This window comes from Poecilia latipinna, unplaced genomic scaffold (assembly GCF_001443285.1).
Source record: "Poecilia latipinna isolate Pla-1442-1.1 unplaced genomic scaffold, P_latipinna-1.0 Scaffold513, whole genome shotgun sequence".
NCBI lineage: Eukaryota > Metazoa > Chordata > Actinopteri > Cyprinodontiformes > Poeciliidae > Poecilia > Poecilia latipinna.
Genome location: NW_015113129.1, coordinates 161,804 through 179,093, shown reverse-complemented (window position 1 = coordinate 179,093; position 17,290 = coordinate 161,804). Strand labels below are relative to the sequence as shown.

The following is a 17,290-nucleotide window of genomic DNA, read 5'->3' as shown; positions in this document are numbered from 1 at the left end:
CACTGTCCAGTTGTCACCGTACGAGAGGCGGGGGGGGGGCGGGGGACCGCGTGGACAGTTCGCCAATCCACTCAGGGCAAAATTAACAAATCACTTTGTTTCCAGCAGCAAATGTTAAAAATCTAGACTATGCAGTTATAAATCTGGGTTAAGATGTGACGAAATGCATCTTATTGCTAACAAAATTCAGGTCGTACACCTACTCTGCTTGTCAAACCAAGCGACACAGCTGTTTAAAGCTGTCAAGCTCAATCTATGAGCACATGTGGGGTTACTCTTTTATGTTTTCTATATGCTGGAAAAATCTCCAGAGGCGACGAACACGTTTACAATTTAAACCAACATACTTCCCTTCAGTCATCTACAACGCTTTCTTTTATTACCGACTCCTTGTTCCATTCATTATTTAATGTTTACTACAATTTATTCAGGCATCTGATTCAATAAGTGATTCATCTGTGCATGTATTTAGTAGATGCTTCAGTTCAAAAATGGCTTAAATTATATATTTGTAATGTCAAATTTTTAATCCAGTTCTATGAGAAACTCATTCTCCCGGGTTACCTTTAATAATAATATTTAACTTATTTTAAGGGAAATTGACATTTTTGTGTGTGTGTGTGAAAATGTAATGTACAGGGTTTGATTTCAAAATATAAGCTGAAGTTTTCACAAACCTCAAACGGATCTCTGGCATGCAGCTACATTGCTCACGTTACGCAACATTTGTTCATTTTACACACAAGTGTATATCCAGCTCAGTAAAATTTAATTTCAGCACACTGGCTCCTGGTCAGCCTTAATTCGTTTGCTGCAATCTCTTATAATTAGGTCTTCCATTAACCATGCCTCCCGATAGAGTCTCCATTCCTCTCCCAGCACCTCATCCGCACAGGAAGCATTTGGTGTTTGTCGAAGTCTGGCTCGGATCACGCTTTCCATTCAGAAGGCTCTTTCAAATAAGATCAGAGCAGTAGAGATTTAGATTATTGATGATATTAACTTTCCAGCCTCACCCAGCCCTCTCTCTCAGAGACTCTGGTGGTGGATCCCTAAGTGGGTGTGTTGCCTCTGGCGGCAAAATCCATGCACAGGCCAAATTAAATTCCTGGGCCACAGATGCCTTTGCTGACCTTCTGGCTTCCTGAGTTCAGTGGAGATGATTACAGCATGCAGACAGAGATAATTAACCACCCTCAAAATGCTTTCCACGTCAAATCAAACCCTGTACAAATTAGAAAGGATGCGCAGTTCAACTTGTACGGGTGTTTAACATGAAGGCTCAAGATAAAAAGTGAGGTGATTTTTTTTTTTTTCGCTATTTTCTCACCAGAGTACTTTCCTGAATTTTACATTGGAAAGTTTGTTGGACGAGGGCAAATTCTTATCGCATTCTCGATTTTTTGAAGAAGAGATCAGAGAAAATATGTCAAAGAATCTTTGCCCCAACGTGAAACAACTTTCACAGACACCGATTCAATCTCATGCGTTTTCACATCCTGTGAAACCATTTTGCTAATGTGCAACCTGAAACGCGTCCCCACCCCGGGAGAATCTCAAAGGCTGATCTGCAGCCCCTGGGAAACCAACACCACTGTGGGCGATGTAAAAAAAAAAAATCACTCGCCAACATGGTTCATATGATACATATTGCAGACTTGGGTTAAATGGTGTTGTGCTGGATGTGCTTTACTTCCAAACTATGAAAAAAAAAGTATGTTCTGTTTCCAGAGAAATGTTCAAATGGCTTTATTCATCATATATTTATCCTGAAAACATGTTTTAAAAACTCTGTGATTTGGAGCTCCTTTCAAACATATCACTATTTCAATTTTTTTTCCTTTCAGTTTAGTCAATAAAACCTTTTACAAATAAAAATCTAAAAAGTGTGGGATGTTTTCATCCTCTCTCAGTGAACACTGTGCAAAACGATCTTTCACTATAAACACAACCTCAAGTCATTTTTAGTATGACTTTCACGACGTCACACTCAAAATATTTGCTCATCTTTCTTCTTGGGAAAATTGAATCTCAGCAGAGATGGGATTTTACTTTGTAGCTCAACTTTGCTGTGAACATTTCCACCACTTTCTCCAGACCTGTCTGCTGTGTTCCTCGGTCTTCCTGATGTTTGTTCGCCAACGTTCTCAAGGAAGTTTCAGCGGCCCACATATCACAACACTGAGTTGAAATTAAACTTATTTAGTAATAAGATGAGATCTGAAGACCATTTTTGCACTTCAGATTTTTCTTTATAAATAAGATCTAAAAACAAAACAATGAGTTATCTACCTTCAACTAAATACTTATGCACTATTTTGTGTTGGCCTTACATATAAAATCCCAATACAAAAACATTGAAGTGTCTCACAGCAACATGACAAAATCTGGAAAAGTTCAAGGGATATGAATACTTTTGAAAGGTGCTGTATTGAAAATGAGGTATTATAGGAGTCTGCCACAAAGGCCCGCTTTTATTTGATCATTAGTAAAGTTTAAAACCACCAGCTCAAAGCGAAGGCGCAGTGGGTATCGTAGGTCTCTCTGAACTACTCAGTTTTTATTGACTGATATAGTCTGCAGGTATTACTCTCTGAGCGTATTTTGCAAAGAGCTTGTACTAAATACCCGACTGAGATCGACATTTTTGGCATGTAGTCCAAAGATGAAACAAATTGCTGTTAAGGGACGTTTGAACGGGCACATTTCAACTTGGTGATAAAGTGAGTGATTTTTATTTTTTGTGATGCTGTGTGTCAGTCCAGTATCTGTCTTGTGGCCAAGGCTCTCCCTCCTGAGGACCCAAACATCAGGATCTAAAATCATTGTTTATACACCCCGAGTCTGATGTTACTGACAGAATGAGTCACACCGAGTTCAGCTGCTGTTCAGAATCTGAAAACAGGCCGTCAGCACTCTGCAACCGTTTCAGTTCTAGGTCGCCTTACGGTGAAGCACAGACAGGAAGCATTAAGAACCCAGGGCAAACACTGGATTGCAGAATATCAAACATTTCTCTGAGATTTAAGATTTTAAGAGCTGACAAGTTTTCCAGTGACAAACTGGGGTTAGAGATGAAGGCGATCCACTCTAATATCAGCATCAGATCTGCACTGGCAGTGAACCGTCAGCTAAGGCCAGAGTCTGATCTAACCGTCAGCCTGGCTTTCTGTTCTCCATTGTTTGTTTATACAGCCTCATGTTGGATGAAGAATTTAGAAGTGATTGCAGTTTGTAGGAAGACTTTGAAATAAAAGGAACAAATGACCGAGAAGCTGCTTACAGCTAGCAATACTGATGGGTAATGAAAGTTGCTAAAAGCTGTTTAAAATCTGTCCTGTGATGTGTGACTGATGAAAATAGGAAATCACTTTTGACTAAACTGCTTTGTGTGACTTTTCACTATTGTTCAGGTTAACATGTGATTACAAGCCTGCTCATAAAGAATTACCTTTCATAGGACATAATCTTGTTATGGAAAAACTTTGATGCTGAAAGTAGTGATGTTTAAGACCATTTCCACAACATTTGGACCCCGGTGGTGCAAAAGCTGTTTTTTCAAACTTCTGCCCGTCAATCCCACCTTTGCCTCTGAAGTCTGCATATAAATTTAGCAGCTCTGCAGGATAATGTGAATAAATGCATAAAAGGCTTGTTCTGAGGTGTAGTATTATCTCGCAAATAAAAAGACAACTTAAGGTAGGTGCACAACTCCAAGCTGCACAGCTGGCAGGGTTTGAGTGTTTTGTTTAATTTTACCTGACAACAAGAGGACAAGAACAACACAAAATGTTTTAATAAAAGCATAGGTATCCAGATTAGATCCCAGAAAATGTAGAATGGAGAATCTCTTGTTGCACTCTGGTAGCCATTATTATAAATACCTCTGTTAGCTTTCTGCCTCCCAACACAAAAACTGAGGAAAATGGCAGAGAGGTACAGACACACAGACCTGACAACAAAACAATGAGATACTGGCTTAGAACCAATTTAAAATGAAAACCAATCAGCTAGAACAAATGCGTCACAAATTGAAATATGCATTACTTTGTTTTATGTACAGTGACTCATGTGCAACTTTTGAACTGTATGGAGCTCAATAGTTTCATAATGTGTGTGTTAAAGATTTTTCTTTTCTTTTTGTTTGAGAAATGTTGCTATATTTCACTCTAATTTCCTTATCTACCTTTTAAAGAAGTGGCACATAGCCCAAAATGGCATTCCTTATAGGACAGCAAAGTTTATTTTATCCTTATTTTATCTCTCATATACAGCTGCCGCAGCAACCTATATTATCCCAGCCACCATAGAGAGTTTGTTATTTGAAAGCGATCCATCAGAAAGATGTCAGCACTGTGGGAACCTAAACCCTAACCCCCCTCGACTGTCTCCCTGCTGAGGCACAAATGGCAGGCAGTCTACCACAAACAGCTGTGGTGTTTACCTGAACGTGGCCTTCAGTATCTGACCAGAGGTGCTTTCCTGGGTGTGGTTGTTGTAACCGTAGAAGAGGTCTCCGAAGACGGTCTGGTTGGCGGGGATGTCCGTCGCTTCGCCGCAGTCCACACCCTCAGTACAGGATTCAGACAGAGGCAGGCATGACCTCCCGTCAGGACCGCGCTTGTAGTCCTCGATGCACCTGGAATGATTTCAGGATTACAGAAAATAGTTTTTTTTCTACCAATTCTTATTGTAAAGTATTAAACATGTATTTAATCTTTTTTTTAAATAAGATTAGGACTCAGAGGAAACTCGTGTCTCCAAAAGTTTCAAAGGATCCTCAAATAATCTACATTTGATATCCAACTGATGCCGTTTCCACATGTCGCATAAGACCTGCCATAAAATGAACCACAGAAAGAATAAAGCATCTAAAATTAGGGGAGAGGAAGGGCGAAGAGGGGATAATCTTTCATGTTTACTACATAGAAAAAGTTCCCAACTAAATATCAGATTTGAAGAAAAAGCTATTCCTAGGCACCCACATGAAGCTGAGCATTACCCGCATCCTCGTTATGAGAACAGACGAGAACCGAATGCTGTTGCAACGAATTAAATGAAACAGCAGTCTGAATCACCCCCTGATGTAACATTAGTGTTAAATACTGTGTCTGCTTTGCAGCATGACATTTAAGTGAGAGATGACAATAGCTTCTGGCTTTTGAATATTAGAGGGAAGTTAATGAGAAACGCTTGTGGCTTATGTGTGTAGATATTCAAAAAAAAAGAGAAAAAAAAACATCAACTCTGAAATTTGTTTTACTAAGGTTTTCATACCACATGACTTTCATTTTTTTTTTGTCATGTTCCAACTAAAATCAACATTGTGTTTTATTGGGATATTATTAGACAGAACTGTCATGCTGAGAGCAGGAGTTGAACCAAAGTGCAGACAAGACATAAGGAGGTCTCAAAACGCCAAAAATAATCAACTTACAAGCAACACAGGAACAAAAACACAGGAGGCTTGGAGAGTCACAGAGCATGAAAATACATTCCAGGAAGTCTGACAGAGGAACCAGTGAGGATCAAGTGAGAGAAAAGTGGTTAAATACTAAGAGAGTGAATGCTGCAACAACAGAAGTGGGCTGATTAGGTAACAGGTTGCAGGTGTGAGGGGAGAGCAGAGAGAGAGAGAGAGAGAGAGAGAGAGAGAGAGAGAGAGAGAAGATGACACCAGGGGGCGAGAGAGAGTAAACAGGGGCACTAGGAAAGCGAATGTAACAGAAAAAGCTGATTTAACAAAAATAAACTAAGGTACACAGAACAACAAATTAACACAACTACAAACCCAAAAACCCACAAAACAACTGACAAGACTGGCAGAAGACTGGATAACTGAGACATGTGTTACTTTACAAAGAGAAAATCTGAAAGTTAAATGAATAAATCATTTTTGCTCTTCTTTGCTAAACTGCTTAACCTCTGGCCGATTGGAAACAGCACATCTGTGAGCATCAATTTTCAAGTCATTCCTCAGATTGTCTTTTGGATCTAGTTCTGAACTTTGACTGGTCCATTCTAAATATGCACAGACATTCTTTAACTTAAGCCACTGCATTATCTGCGTTGTCCTGATGCAAAGTAATCCTCCACCATGTCTTTTTGTATCCTCCAACTGTATAATCCTCCAGCGTCACCCTCTGGCCAGCGTCCATGTCCCTGCTTAAAACATTTATTCCTAGTTTTAGTGAGAATGCGAGCAGCTTTCCGGATCACCTGTGTTGTGTTGTTTTCAGCTGGACATCTTAAAACACCTGAAGTTATCAATGTGACTAAAGATAAACACAAAATGAGTTATGACTCCTTCTCCATCATGCTTGAAGTGATGTGTGTTCAGGTTGATGTGAAAAGTTCATTCTTGTCTCATGTGACCAGAGCTCTTTATTATTATTATTTTTTACATATTTGAAGTGTCTTCTCCATGGTTTGTGGCAGATTTGTGGAAAGCACAACTAGCTGCTCTCTAGATAAGATTCTTCCAGCAGAACTGTGGATCTTTGAAGCTCCTCATAAGTTACCATGGGACTTGTGTCTGCGTCTCTGAATAATGCATGTCTTCCCTGGCCTGTCGGTTTATGTGGGTGGTCATGTCTTGATCGGTTGCACTAATGTACACATTTGTTAAGATATCTCTTAACAAATGTGACAGGCCAAGGGAAAAGTAGAAATAGAAGAAAAGAGGAAAAAAACTTACATCTTTGAGAAAACAGTGATTTTCATGATTTCTTTTTGCAAAAACATGCAAGTTGAAATCCTATTTGTTGCAATGTTTTCACGTCCCTCTGTCAGTGCATTAAGATACCAGTCGGGTTTGTGGAAACATTGGTGTGCAAGTCTTTTATAAGACTTTATTTTTATTTTGTATGTGTTGTTGTGCGTCATGTCTTTGTGGACCATGAGTCTGTTGAAATAAAGCAATCTATGAGGAAACAACCCTGTGTTTTAAATAACAGTTTTCAAGGTTTTAAAGTGGTACACTTTGTGTTTGAATTCAGTTTGTGTATGAGATAAATTTGAGCAAAGTTGGTAATCAATGCTAGCAGACTTTATTTATTGTAAAGTATTTTAAATTTAGAATCGACACTTTCCGAATTTGTAAATTACTCAAAATACCGCTCACATTTGTTCTGCTGTTGTTTATCAGCTGAAAAATATCAATCCTTACGGCTCATGACACAGACGCAGACACTGAATACCCAAGCTCTGTGTAATAAAATAGACATCAATATTATTATATTATTTCCCCAAAGTCGATATGAGGAGAAAAAAAAAAAAAAGAAAAGCCAGACAGATTTTAGTTTGCTGTCACTACAAGGTGACTGACTCTCTATATCTCAAAATGTCAGACATAAGGAATTACAGCTTGAGCTTGCCCTTCATAGCCACTCATCTGTTCCAAAAACCTTTCACCAACACATCATGACGAATGATTTTCTTATACCAACCATACATTTCTTTTAGATGCTGCCTCTCTTTCCTTCCTAACAGTCCTCTGTCTGATAATCAAGTGGCTGCAGAGGGGAGAAAAGATCTGCTGTAGCACATCGTGGATATGTTGGCGATATTTTCCCTCAACTAAATACGATCTTAGTTAAGCACACCAAAAGTAACATCTAGTGGAGACGAAACTGCATTTTGAGGCGACAACTAATGTTACAAGTTGAGGGAACTTTATTCAGTCTGTGCTGAATTTCTGAATCGTGAACCTAAAGTAAATACAACCTAATTGGATTGATTGTGAAAATATTGCAGCACTCTAGTAAAGGTGACATTTTATCTCAAACACTGTTCAGAAATATATCCGTTCAGAAGTGACAGTTTGATTTGCATATTTATGAGTATTCTGAACTGAATACATTCAGTTCAGAAATGACAGGAACAAGGAACAAAATACTTTGTATGGAAAATGTAAGGAAAAGAAATAAGAGAACATTAGAGCACTGAAACAACCATCCTGAAGCATTACATATGTCCTCATAGCTTCTTATTTCTCAGTATTTACTGAGAGTTAAACATGTAATGACAACAAAAGGCACAGTCCCAACTTGGTTCATCAAGTGTCTTTATGTAAACAACCGTAAAACAGACAAGTACTTTGACACAGTTCTGTTACAGTAACACAAAGGCCTTTATCACCATGTTTTGGCTTTAAAATGTAACAAATAACTTTTTGTCTGTTGAACTTACTTTCTCAGAAATAAAATAATTAGATTTATGTTTTCATAGCTAGCATTAGCATAATGTCCAAACAATTATTTAAATGTTCCCAAAGGATTGGTGCAGTGACAAGTGTGCTTGAGTTTATTTTTTTCGTAATAACTTTTTTTTTTTTCAGCTTTGCATAAAAAGCTTTAATAACGTTTTGATTAAGCTCATCGTACAGTTCCATATTCCTCTCTGTCTAGAAGTAAAACTTTCAGTTCAGTTCTTTTCTCTTGTGGCATCAAATTCCAGTGTGGGAGTTGAGCCAATGTTTAAATTTAAGACTAGGTTTGAAGCTTTCTTTTTGACCTGGCATTTTCTTTCAGAATAATTCAGTACTTACAGCTGGTTATATAATATTCTCACAGTCCCCTTTAGATGTGATCACTTTTTTCCTGTTTTATACTTAAGAGTTTGCTTTATCTAATATAGTCTAGATTTTTTTAACAATGCATCCTGAGATGACCAAGTTTCTTATAGAAGTGCAGAAAGAAGTAATTTCTTGACTTCTAGAAAAAAACATATAAGCTTTTACATATCCACACATGGAATGGAATGAAGACAGAAAAGGGATGAATTCCACCAACCACAAGAATCAATTGTCAGTCACCACCTAGTTGCCATAGCAATATCAGGCACTCAGCCACATGCTGTGTCCATCCCTCCGTTTCGCTGGCATGGGGGTGTCGGCAGATCTACATGATATTAACGTAGATTTTTTTTTGTGTTTTTTTTTTACCAACTTCGAAGAAATATTTCAAGAGTATTGAAAGGGCACCCAAGCTGAATTGTTTTCTTTTGCTTAGGGTATATTAAATCCTTTTATTCAATTGTCTTCAAAGTCACTAAAAAAAACGTATAAATTGTGTGAATTGTACTTCATGTAATATTAAATCTGCACATTACTTAAAACAAAGTGTTTTTTGAGCATTTCTTTTTTTTTTTTTTTTGAATGGGGAGTTTGTTTTCACATTCAAACCCAAAAGATCCAACCAAGGACTGGATCTACAAGTGGCTAGAAAACCCTTTCAATATGTAACAATTGAACTGAAACGTCTTCCCTGAGTTTATGAAAGGATGGATAAAGGTCTGCATGACACCCCGTCTCATTAGTGATGACAGGACTTAAGATGACAGGTTTATGAAACAAATTAATTAAGAGTAATTACATATATAAACCGCTGACTCGTGCTGTTGCTTACCCACAGAACATCTGGATGTTGTAGAGGGTTGGGTCATCCTCTAGAGGGGCCAGCTGTTGGAGGCACAGCTGCTCACATCCACCGTTGAAGCCGTCGGAGCAGTCGATGCCAATATGGTGGTCGTAGCACCCGGTCCCGTCTTTCATTGGACTAAGCCCTGGAGGGCACTGTAAAGGAAATAAGTGTTAGGAAATGGCTCGGGTTAATACTTTTAAATACCTGTGTCACTCGAGCACATGCTCTCCGGGTCCAATGGCGATAACGCAGTGGTACACCTGTTTTAAAACACATCCAGTCTTTTTAAAGACTAGGCCCTTGGTGTTAGATTATTGGCAGATACATAGTAAACTGCAAGGCTGTGTTAATACCTCTCCATGCAGAATAAACGAATAACACAACAAACTGACTTGCATTCAATATTTGCTGAAAGTACGTCAGTAACGATAATAACGCATGCAAAATGTTGTTTTGAAATACAATTATATGTTGTTGTTGTTTTGTTTTTTTTAGATGAGCTTATTTTAATGACAATATATGAATAATTGCTCTCTATGGCTGAATTTTAGCAAAAACGGAGAATTCAAACTTTTAATCTTCACTGTAATTAATTATACGTTGTAATCAAGAGCTCTTTCATTTTAAAATTATTCTGGTTTATCAAAAAAACAAAAACAAAAACAAAAAAAAACAAAAAAAAATCTAATTTGTACAGTATTTTTTACTTTTAATTACAACAGGAGAGAGTTGGATTCTTTGGTACACTTAGACTTTTCTCTCTAATAAAAAACTTTTTTTTTAACTTAGAAATTAGGAATGTTATTTGACATCTCCTTGTTTAAAACACAATTGGCATTGGAGTGAATTTATAAAAGAGCTCCAAGACCTGAATTCACCCCAGCTTTCCTGTCTTCCACAGCTTTGTTCAGAATTTCCCATGATGTTTTTTTATAGACCTGTCAAGTCGACTGCACATAATAGTTTCTGTCAGCTAATACTTCAAAGGCAACTTTGATGAAGTACACTTTAACAAGGTACCACTGCATTCACAATGGAGACCCGGCAATAGAATTCCTTCAAGCAACAACGTATCCGTGCCGGCTCATTTTGTTATCTAGTCCTACTGAATTCAGTACAAAGTTCAGGTGCCTCATTTGGCTTAATGAAGCACACAGGTCTGCTGTAAAAATCTTGTCTCATTTGCATTTCTGTCAAAGTGCAGCGTAATCTGTTCACACACCAAGCGGGGAAAAACGGTTGCAACTTAAGTGTGCTTTAAGTTTAAGGCAATGCAAGTGGCTCGCCATGATTTGCAAAACAGAAAAAAAAAATGTCAGAGAAACTAATAAGCAACAATTGCAACTTCAGATGTTGAAATATAAGAAGTTGGTCCAGAATATTCGGATACAGGCTCTTACAATGAAACTGAATGGAATACTCTTTTGACAACTAAGTGATTACCATTGTTGTAGCATAATTTATAAAATCAACAAACAAAAAAACTCATACGCTTGCTAATTTCAAAGAGCTTTCACATGGAACAACATCATGTCTTGTCATTATTTATCTTGGCACACCATGGGCCCTGCAGTAGCAGTTTAACATTGTTTAAAAGCCACAGCCTGTCAGCACAGTCACCAACCATGTCTGTCCTTCCAGACACGTTTCCACATTCTGATGGCTGCTTCAAAAAATAATAACGCACCATGCAACACAGATTAAATCATCTCTAACTGGTTTCTTGTACATGGCACTGTGTTCACTGAAGGCCACTGAAGCACATTTAGGATGTTTGTGGAACGGGAGATTTGAATCATGAATGTGCAGCTGCCAAATCTGCAGCAACTGCATACAACCATCATTCATGTCAACATGGATCAAGACCTCTGAGAAATGTTTAAAAAGCCTCGACAAATCAATGTAATGCAGAATTAAGGCAGTTCTGAGGTCAAAAGGGTGTCCAATCCTGTACCAGGAAGGTCGTGCCTGAAATTCTATCCAGCTGGTGTATAACGTGTGTGTATTGGGGTGAAGAGTGAAAGACTGACGGTGTGCTGCGTTGGCACGACAGAGCAAGTTACTTTTTGTCAAATCTCATATTGTCCTTTTTATCAGGCCAAGTTCAAGGCTTTATGGATACAAATATGGGTTGATTTACCCAAAAGAAAGGCCAAGTGTCATACGGTGGCGTCAGACAACGCTTCTGGCATGCAGACACAGGTACGACACCATTAGTGCAATCATGGCGTCTGCATTCATAGCACAGAATAAGATCACTACTGCAACATTTGTATACTATGAACACATATCTTGCAGTAATGGAGTCTATGTGCGGCATGTGGCATCTCTAATTCAGCACTTAGGTCAGAGAATCTTTTTACATGTCCGTAACAAAAGTCGATCAACTTGACTAAGCTGGAACTCAAATAACAATATTCTGTAGCCTCACATGGCATAGAAGTGCAAGATATTATGATGGAGGGCATGATGAGTAAATATCAAATCTGTTTGAATGAATTACACAGAAAACAATTAAGCTGAGAGGGTTTTCTGCCTGCACTTTTAAAAAATTATTGTAAAAAGCAAATTGTCTTGCATCAGTATTGTAAAACTGTTTTCCACAAGCAAATAAGTTTCATATAATTCAGTTTGTAAATTAAAATTAAACTACAGGAATGCTCCACAATAGAACATGTCACAGTTGTAGTCACTAGATCATTGTTGTGTGTTTTTTTTTTTAAACAAATGGAAATTACGAGAATTTATGTTCAATGTGAAATATTTGGAGACACGTCTGCGCAGAACGAGGCTGCAAGCTAAGTTAGTGCTCTTTTATTAATAAACTGTTATTGATTTTGTCACTAAGCAAGAGAACGTCAGGGTCAATACTTTATTGTTGGTGATGTAAAGAGCGTATGAGACATTGAATCCTCAAATATATCTGTGGAATAGTTTTGAAATTACTGGAGCTCCTGTTCAGTAGTTGGTAGATTTGTGGATATGTTTCTTACATGTGTTGGATATATTGACGAGACACTGGCCTGCTGCTTGAAATCTCAGGTTATTTATTTTATTCGTAACAAGGTTCTGACAAGCAGAGGCAACAGTAGCTCTGGGCTATTATCCATTTATCCAATAGCTAATAATCACAGGTGGATAACCTGTGGATTGCTAATAATTGAGATTGTCACAAATTTTGTCTGTAATCCTGGCTCGATCACTGGTAATCTTCTGTACACATCATGTTTAATTTACAAAATCACTGAAAATATAATCAGTTAAGCATAATTGCTTGGCTGTTTGGATAAATGAGAATTTGACTAAAATATAATTTTGTATTTTAAGATTTTGCACAATAAAACAATGCCATTTATAAGAGTTAGAGTCAATAATCCACTGGAACATAACAGAAAGTTAACATTCAAAAACCCTTAAAAAATAAAGAATTTGAAACATTTGGTCTAATTTTTGTGTTGTTACACATAGTACTCCCAACAGTACTAGTAGCCTCATATAAGGCTTTTGAAGTCTGCTGAAAAGAACAGCTTTCAGACTGGTGTACAGTCTCTAACAACAAGCTGTGTGTTCAATATCTGCATTTCAGCCTCAAACCCTCAAGTCATACATTCATGGCAAGAAGCCTTTGTAGTTCTTACATTGTTCAATAAAGTGAAGTGCCAGGGGGGTGGCTTCCTCTCATGAATGAAACATATACATTAAATTTGTTTGCTATATCTTCAGGAGGTCAACAATGGTGGAAAGGTTTGGTATCAAAGTAATATAGTGACATAAAAGCAGGCTTTACTAAACAAAATCATTAAAAAAAACTTGAGTAAAAAAAAATATTTTTTTGTTTGTTGTTGATTTCTTTGCTCTTTCATCTATTTCAGAATTACAGAGGAAATGTTTGTGGACAAAATAATAGAAAAATGGAGGAAGGTTTTGTGAAATTGGCAGAATGTAGATTTGCAAGCATTTGGGACAGCATATTAGCTGTCCACTGACACAAACAACATCGACGCCATTACTCTCACATCATTTAATAAGCAGACAGTGAGTAAAAGTGCTGTCTGTTATTCTGTGGAACAAGCTACCAGTACAAAGCCTTCTCTTGAAAACCCCTTGAACCACCACGGCTTTTAATCCCGTTGCTTAATGGAGATAAATTCCTGCAGTGCTTTTTCGGCTTAAGGGAATCAGCTCTATGCTATTGCCAAACAGCAACAAATCCCTCTGAGAGGAGTTGGATAATCTTTGCAGTTTTCAAATTCAGCTGATAGCTGATAGGTACGAGCAAAGACTGAAACTGAAAAGCAATATTCTTCCAGAAAGAGCAGATGTAAATACCTAAGAGGCTTTAGTCAGCAAGTCACAAAAGGTTTAGGTTAAATATTTAAAAAGCAAATAAATAAATCTGGTTTTGTTCTCTTTTGTACGGGCGTTTTATCTGTATGCAAGTTGTTTCGCCCACTCTCCATATTTTGCGTTGTGCTAAATCACCGGTGATGCTAGTTCTGACGCGGACATGTTTCTAACATTAAGATTACGATTGCATTTCAAAGAATTGCCATCTAGTCTAACTAAAACAACTGTTTTGATTCACGGATGTTTTGTATTTTGCTTTGCATTTGTATTTGCATTTTGATCATTTTAGTGTTATTGTCAGAGTTTTTTCATGAAACTCATTTAGGTTAAATATTAGTTGTTTTTTTCTTGTGTTCTATGCTGTGCATTTTGCCTTAGACTCTAGAGTCAGTATTAGTCTTTCCCTTTCATTCAGGTTTTTCCCATGCCCATTATTCATTCTTCTCTCACTTCCCTGCTTAGATTCTCCCCCAGCTGTTCCACAGGCTGCTGATTGTACTCACTTGGTTACCGTGTCAGTCATTTTCTCCTTCTCAGTACTTCAGCTCCTTCATTTCCTCAGCTGTTTTCTCACCTACTGTGTTTACTTCGGTCTGAATCAGTAGATGAGTTTGTTAACTTGTAGCTTTTTTTTAATTATTATTATTATTGGGTTGCTCAGTTTATTTCAAACAGTGAAAACTCCAAGCAAACCATAACCTGCTACTTTAAATCTTGTGAAATGTTCATTGTGCTTATTGGTCAGACGCGTCAGGAGGGGAAGAACCAAAAGTAAATACAAGATGAAAATACTGTGTTCTAAGCTAGTCTGAGAATTTCTTTATATAATTAATTTGTTTTTATATAATACGTTGTGCAAAACTGAAGAAGCGTGCCAAATTATTGAAGGAAGATTTCTTTAAAGTTGACAAAATGTCTCAAAATGTTTCAAAAATACCTCTTAAAATCTTCATAGCTGCATGGGGCTTTATGCTTTACAAAAAGAGTTGCCACCATTGTTTAGTGTGTTTATCTACTAATGCAATGCAAACCTGGCCAAGGGAAAGCCTTTGGCTCAATCTTGCACCAGACACCTGGAGTCAGATCACATGAACGCCACAAACGAACCGCTCCAGAATTCATTTGGAACTGCACTGAGACCACCTCCTCTAAACGTTCTCGGTACAGTCGATTTGGTCCGCACTCTACTGTAAAAACTGTGTTCACATGAACTGCATGGAGGAGAGACACCAACCAGAGCTGGTTATGAATTGACTGAACGCCCTTTGTCTCACTGTTGGAGTCTACCGCTGCTCCTGCCTCTGTCCCTGTGTGTTTTCCTCAGGTGCTGCCAGTCCCTCGATTTCTTCATTAAATTCTGTTTTCATCATGTGCTTGTCCTGTTTGCATTTGGGTCCACGTCCACAAACCACAAAGACAACAGCAAGTGTTGAGCTTGTTCCCAGCGCATGCTGGATTGCCGCTTGCCACAGATCTCATTTGTGGTGTTCGTGGACAGGATTGTTAATGCATAGTTGTGAAAACAAGGGTATAGTTTTGGAAAATTCAGGTCTAGTCTTTGTATTTTTCAGATTATGCCATTGTATGGAGATCTTCACAAAACAACAACAACCATCGACATGTAGTGGAGCAGTTTGCACCTTAGCGGGAAGCAGTCGGAATAAGAGTCGGGTCAATTTTTCCAATTTACAACTGGAAAAAGACTGCTCCCTCTAGGCTGGGAGTCAGCGTCTGTCTCAGGTAGAGCAGTTAAAGTGTCTCTGGGTTCTTGTTCGCGAGTGATGGTATGTTCGAGCAAAGGCCTTGTCTGCAGTAATGCAGCATTGCTCCAGTATTTCACAGCAAAGATAGAGTTGAGCCAAGAAGCAAAGCTCTCAGATTACAGGTCTGTCTCTGCACTCTGACTCCCCTTCTCACATGGCGATGATCATTAAGAAAAACTGAGATTAAGTCTGGAGCTACACAGGCAAGTCCTGTAGGGATCTATTGGCAATGTTATTGATTCATCAATTAACCAAATTAGTCATGGATGGATGGGGAATGTTGTTGGTGAGGAAAGTTGGTGCAGAAATGTGAAATTACAGAAGCTTAGATAAAAAAAAACCCCGCATGCTTCAATATATGCCTGGATTACAATTTTCTTTACAAGTCTTTTTTTTTTTTTTAAATAAATGTAAAGAAAGATTTTTATACTGTAACTTAAGTCTCTTGTAAGGACAAATGACCAATTAATGTATCCATTATACTGTTACACTGACTTTGGAAAAAATATGAAATATTAGGTTTATGATGCTGAATTGTTTCACATAATTGACATTTTCCTATATTGAGGAAAACATTATTATTTTAAAGTTAAAATAGCATGTTTGTGCTTGTCTAAAAAGCACTCTTGAATATGTGAATAGTTGGCGTACAAGGGAAAATGATCACTGAGGCATATTGGAGTATTAAGGTCCAGCATGCTTGAAGGGTTTTTAATTAATTAAGACAAGTAAGTCACAAAAGAAACTTAAACTGGTTAAATAGTTTTACAAAAAGCTTGCAACTTTTTAAATTGTTCTCGCTTTCCTAGTCTTCATTTTATTTCAGAAAATGTCTGAACAGCTGGAAAATTTCTAAATCTCTATTATGTTGATTATTAACATGGATATAAAGTGTTAAAATTAACATAAAATCTGAATCTGTAATTGGAAAAATCATTTTGTAAAAACTATAAGAACTATTTTATAAAATGGCACCGTTTTAAAACTGTACAATGGTGTCATGAACCTATCCACTTTCATCTTCCTCACCTAATGAAGGCAACATAGAAAACTGGACACCAATGGGCAAAATACCCACTACTTACAAAAATAAATAAACCTAATGATGCACCAACTCAAACGACATTTAGAGGTTCATCTGCCACAAACAGCAGAAAACAAAGGAAAATTAAAACACACCCAAGCTTCAAAAGGACGTGTTCACAGTGTGATTATTAAAATGGCCATAAAAAAAAAATTAGCTAAACAGCCAACCAGTTTAAAAATATATGGAGCGGCTGGCATTTGTAACAATCAATCCTGAAGCAGGACTGCTAGGAATACTGATTTTATAGTGAGAAAAACCTGTGGTGATTTTGTAAATTTTTTGTTCTGTATTTTAGTTCTTGCAATTTATGTTCAGTTTAGAGATTTTGTCTATAGTTTATTTCACTTTGTTTTTTATTTTAGTAATCTGGCTGGTTCTTGTTTCATTGTAGCATTTCATTTTTGTTCTTTTGTGTCATTCTCTTGTTGGGATACGTTATGTTTTGTGCCGTCTTGTTTCTTCATTAGTTTCTGTTTACCCTTTGGTTATCCCAGTAAAGAAATTTGTTTAATTACTCTCACCCTTTTCATTATGGAGAGCCATTTCAGCCAAAATTAAATAAATAAATAAATGGGTGAAATAAATAAATGAGTAAAATAAATCAATAAATGGAAAAAAGAGTGAAATAAATAAATGAGTAAAATAAATCAATAAATGGAAAAAAGAGTGAA

The 17,290-nt window shown here is 37.4% G+C and overlaps 1 protein-coding gene across 5 annotated transcripts in view; it reads right to left on the bottom strand.

Annotated features, from left to right (window-relative positions):
- The window catches only part of LOC106952426 (astrotactin-1), a 223,679-nt gene that overhangs the window by 45,208 nt on the left and 161,181 nt on the right, over window positions 1-17,290 (bottom strand). For all 5 annotated transcript variants that reach the window (XM_015040520.1, XM_015040524.1, XM_015040523.1 and 2 more), the window contains 2 exons: window positions 9,408-9,574; window positions 4,445-4,639 (listed from right to left, as the gene is read on the bottom strand). In XM_015040520.1, the coding sequence (XP_014896006.1) occupies window positions 4,445-4,639; window positions 9,408-9,574 (362 nt within the window). The remainder of the gene's footprint in view (window positions 1-4,444; window positions 4,640-9,407; window positions 9,575-17,290) is intronic.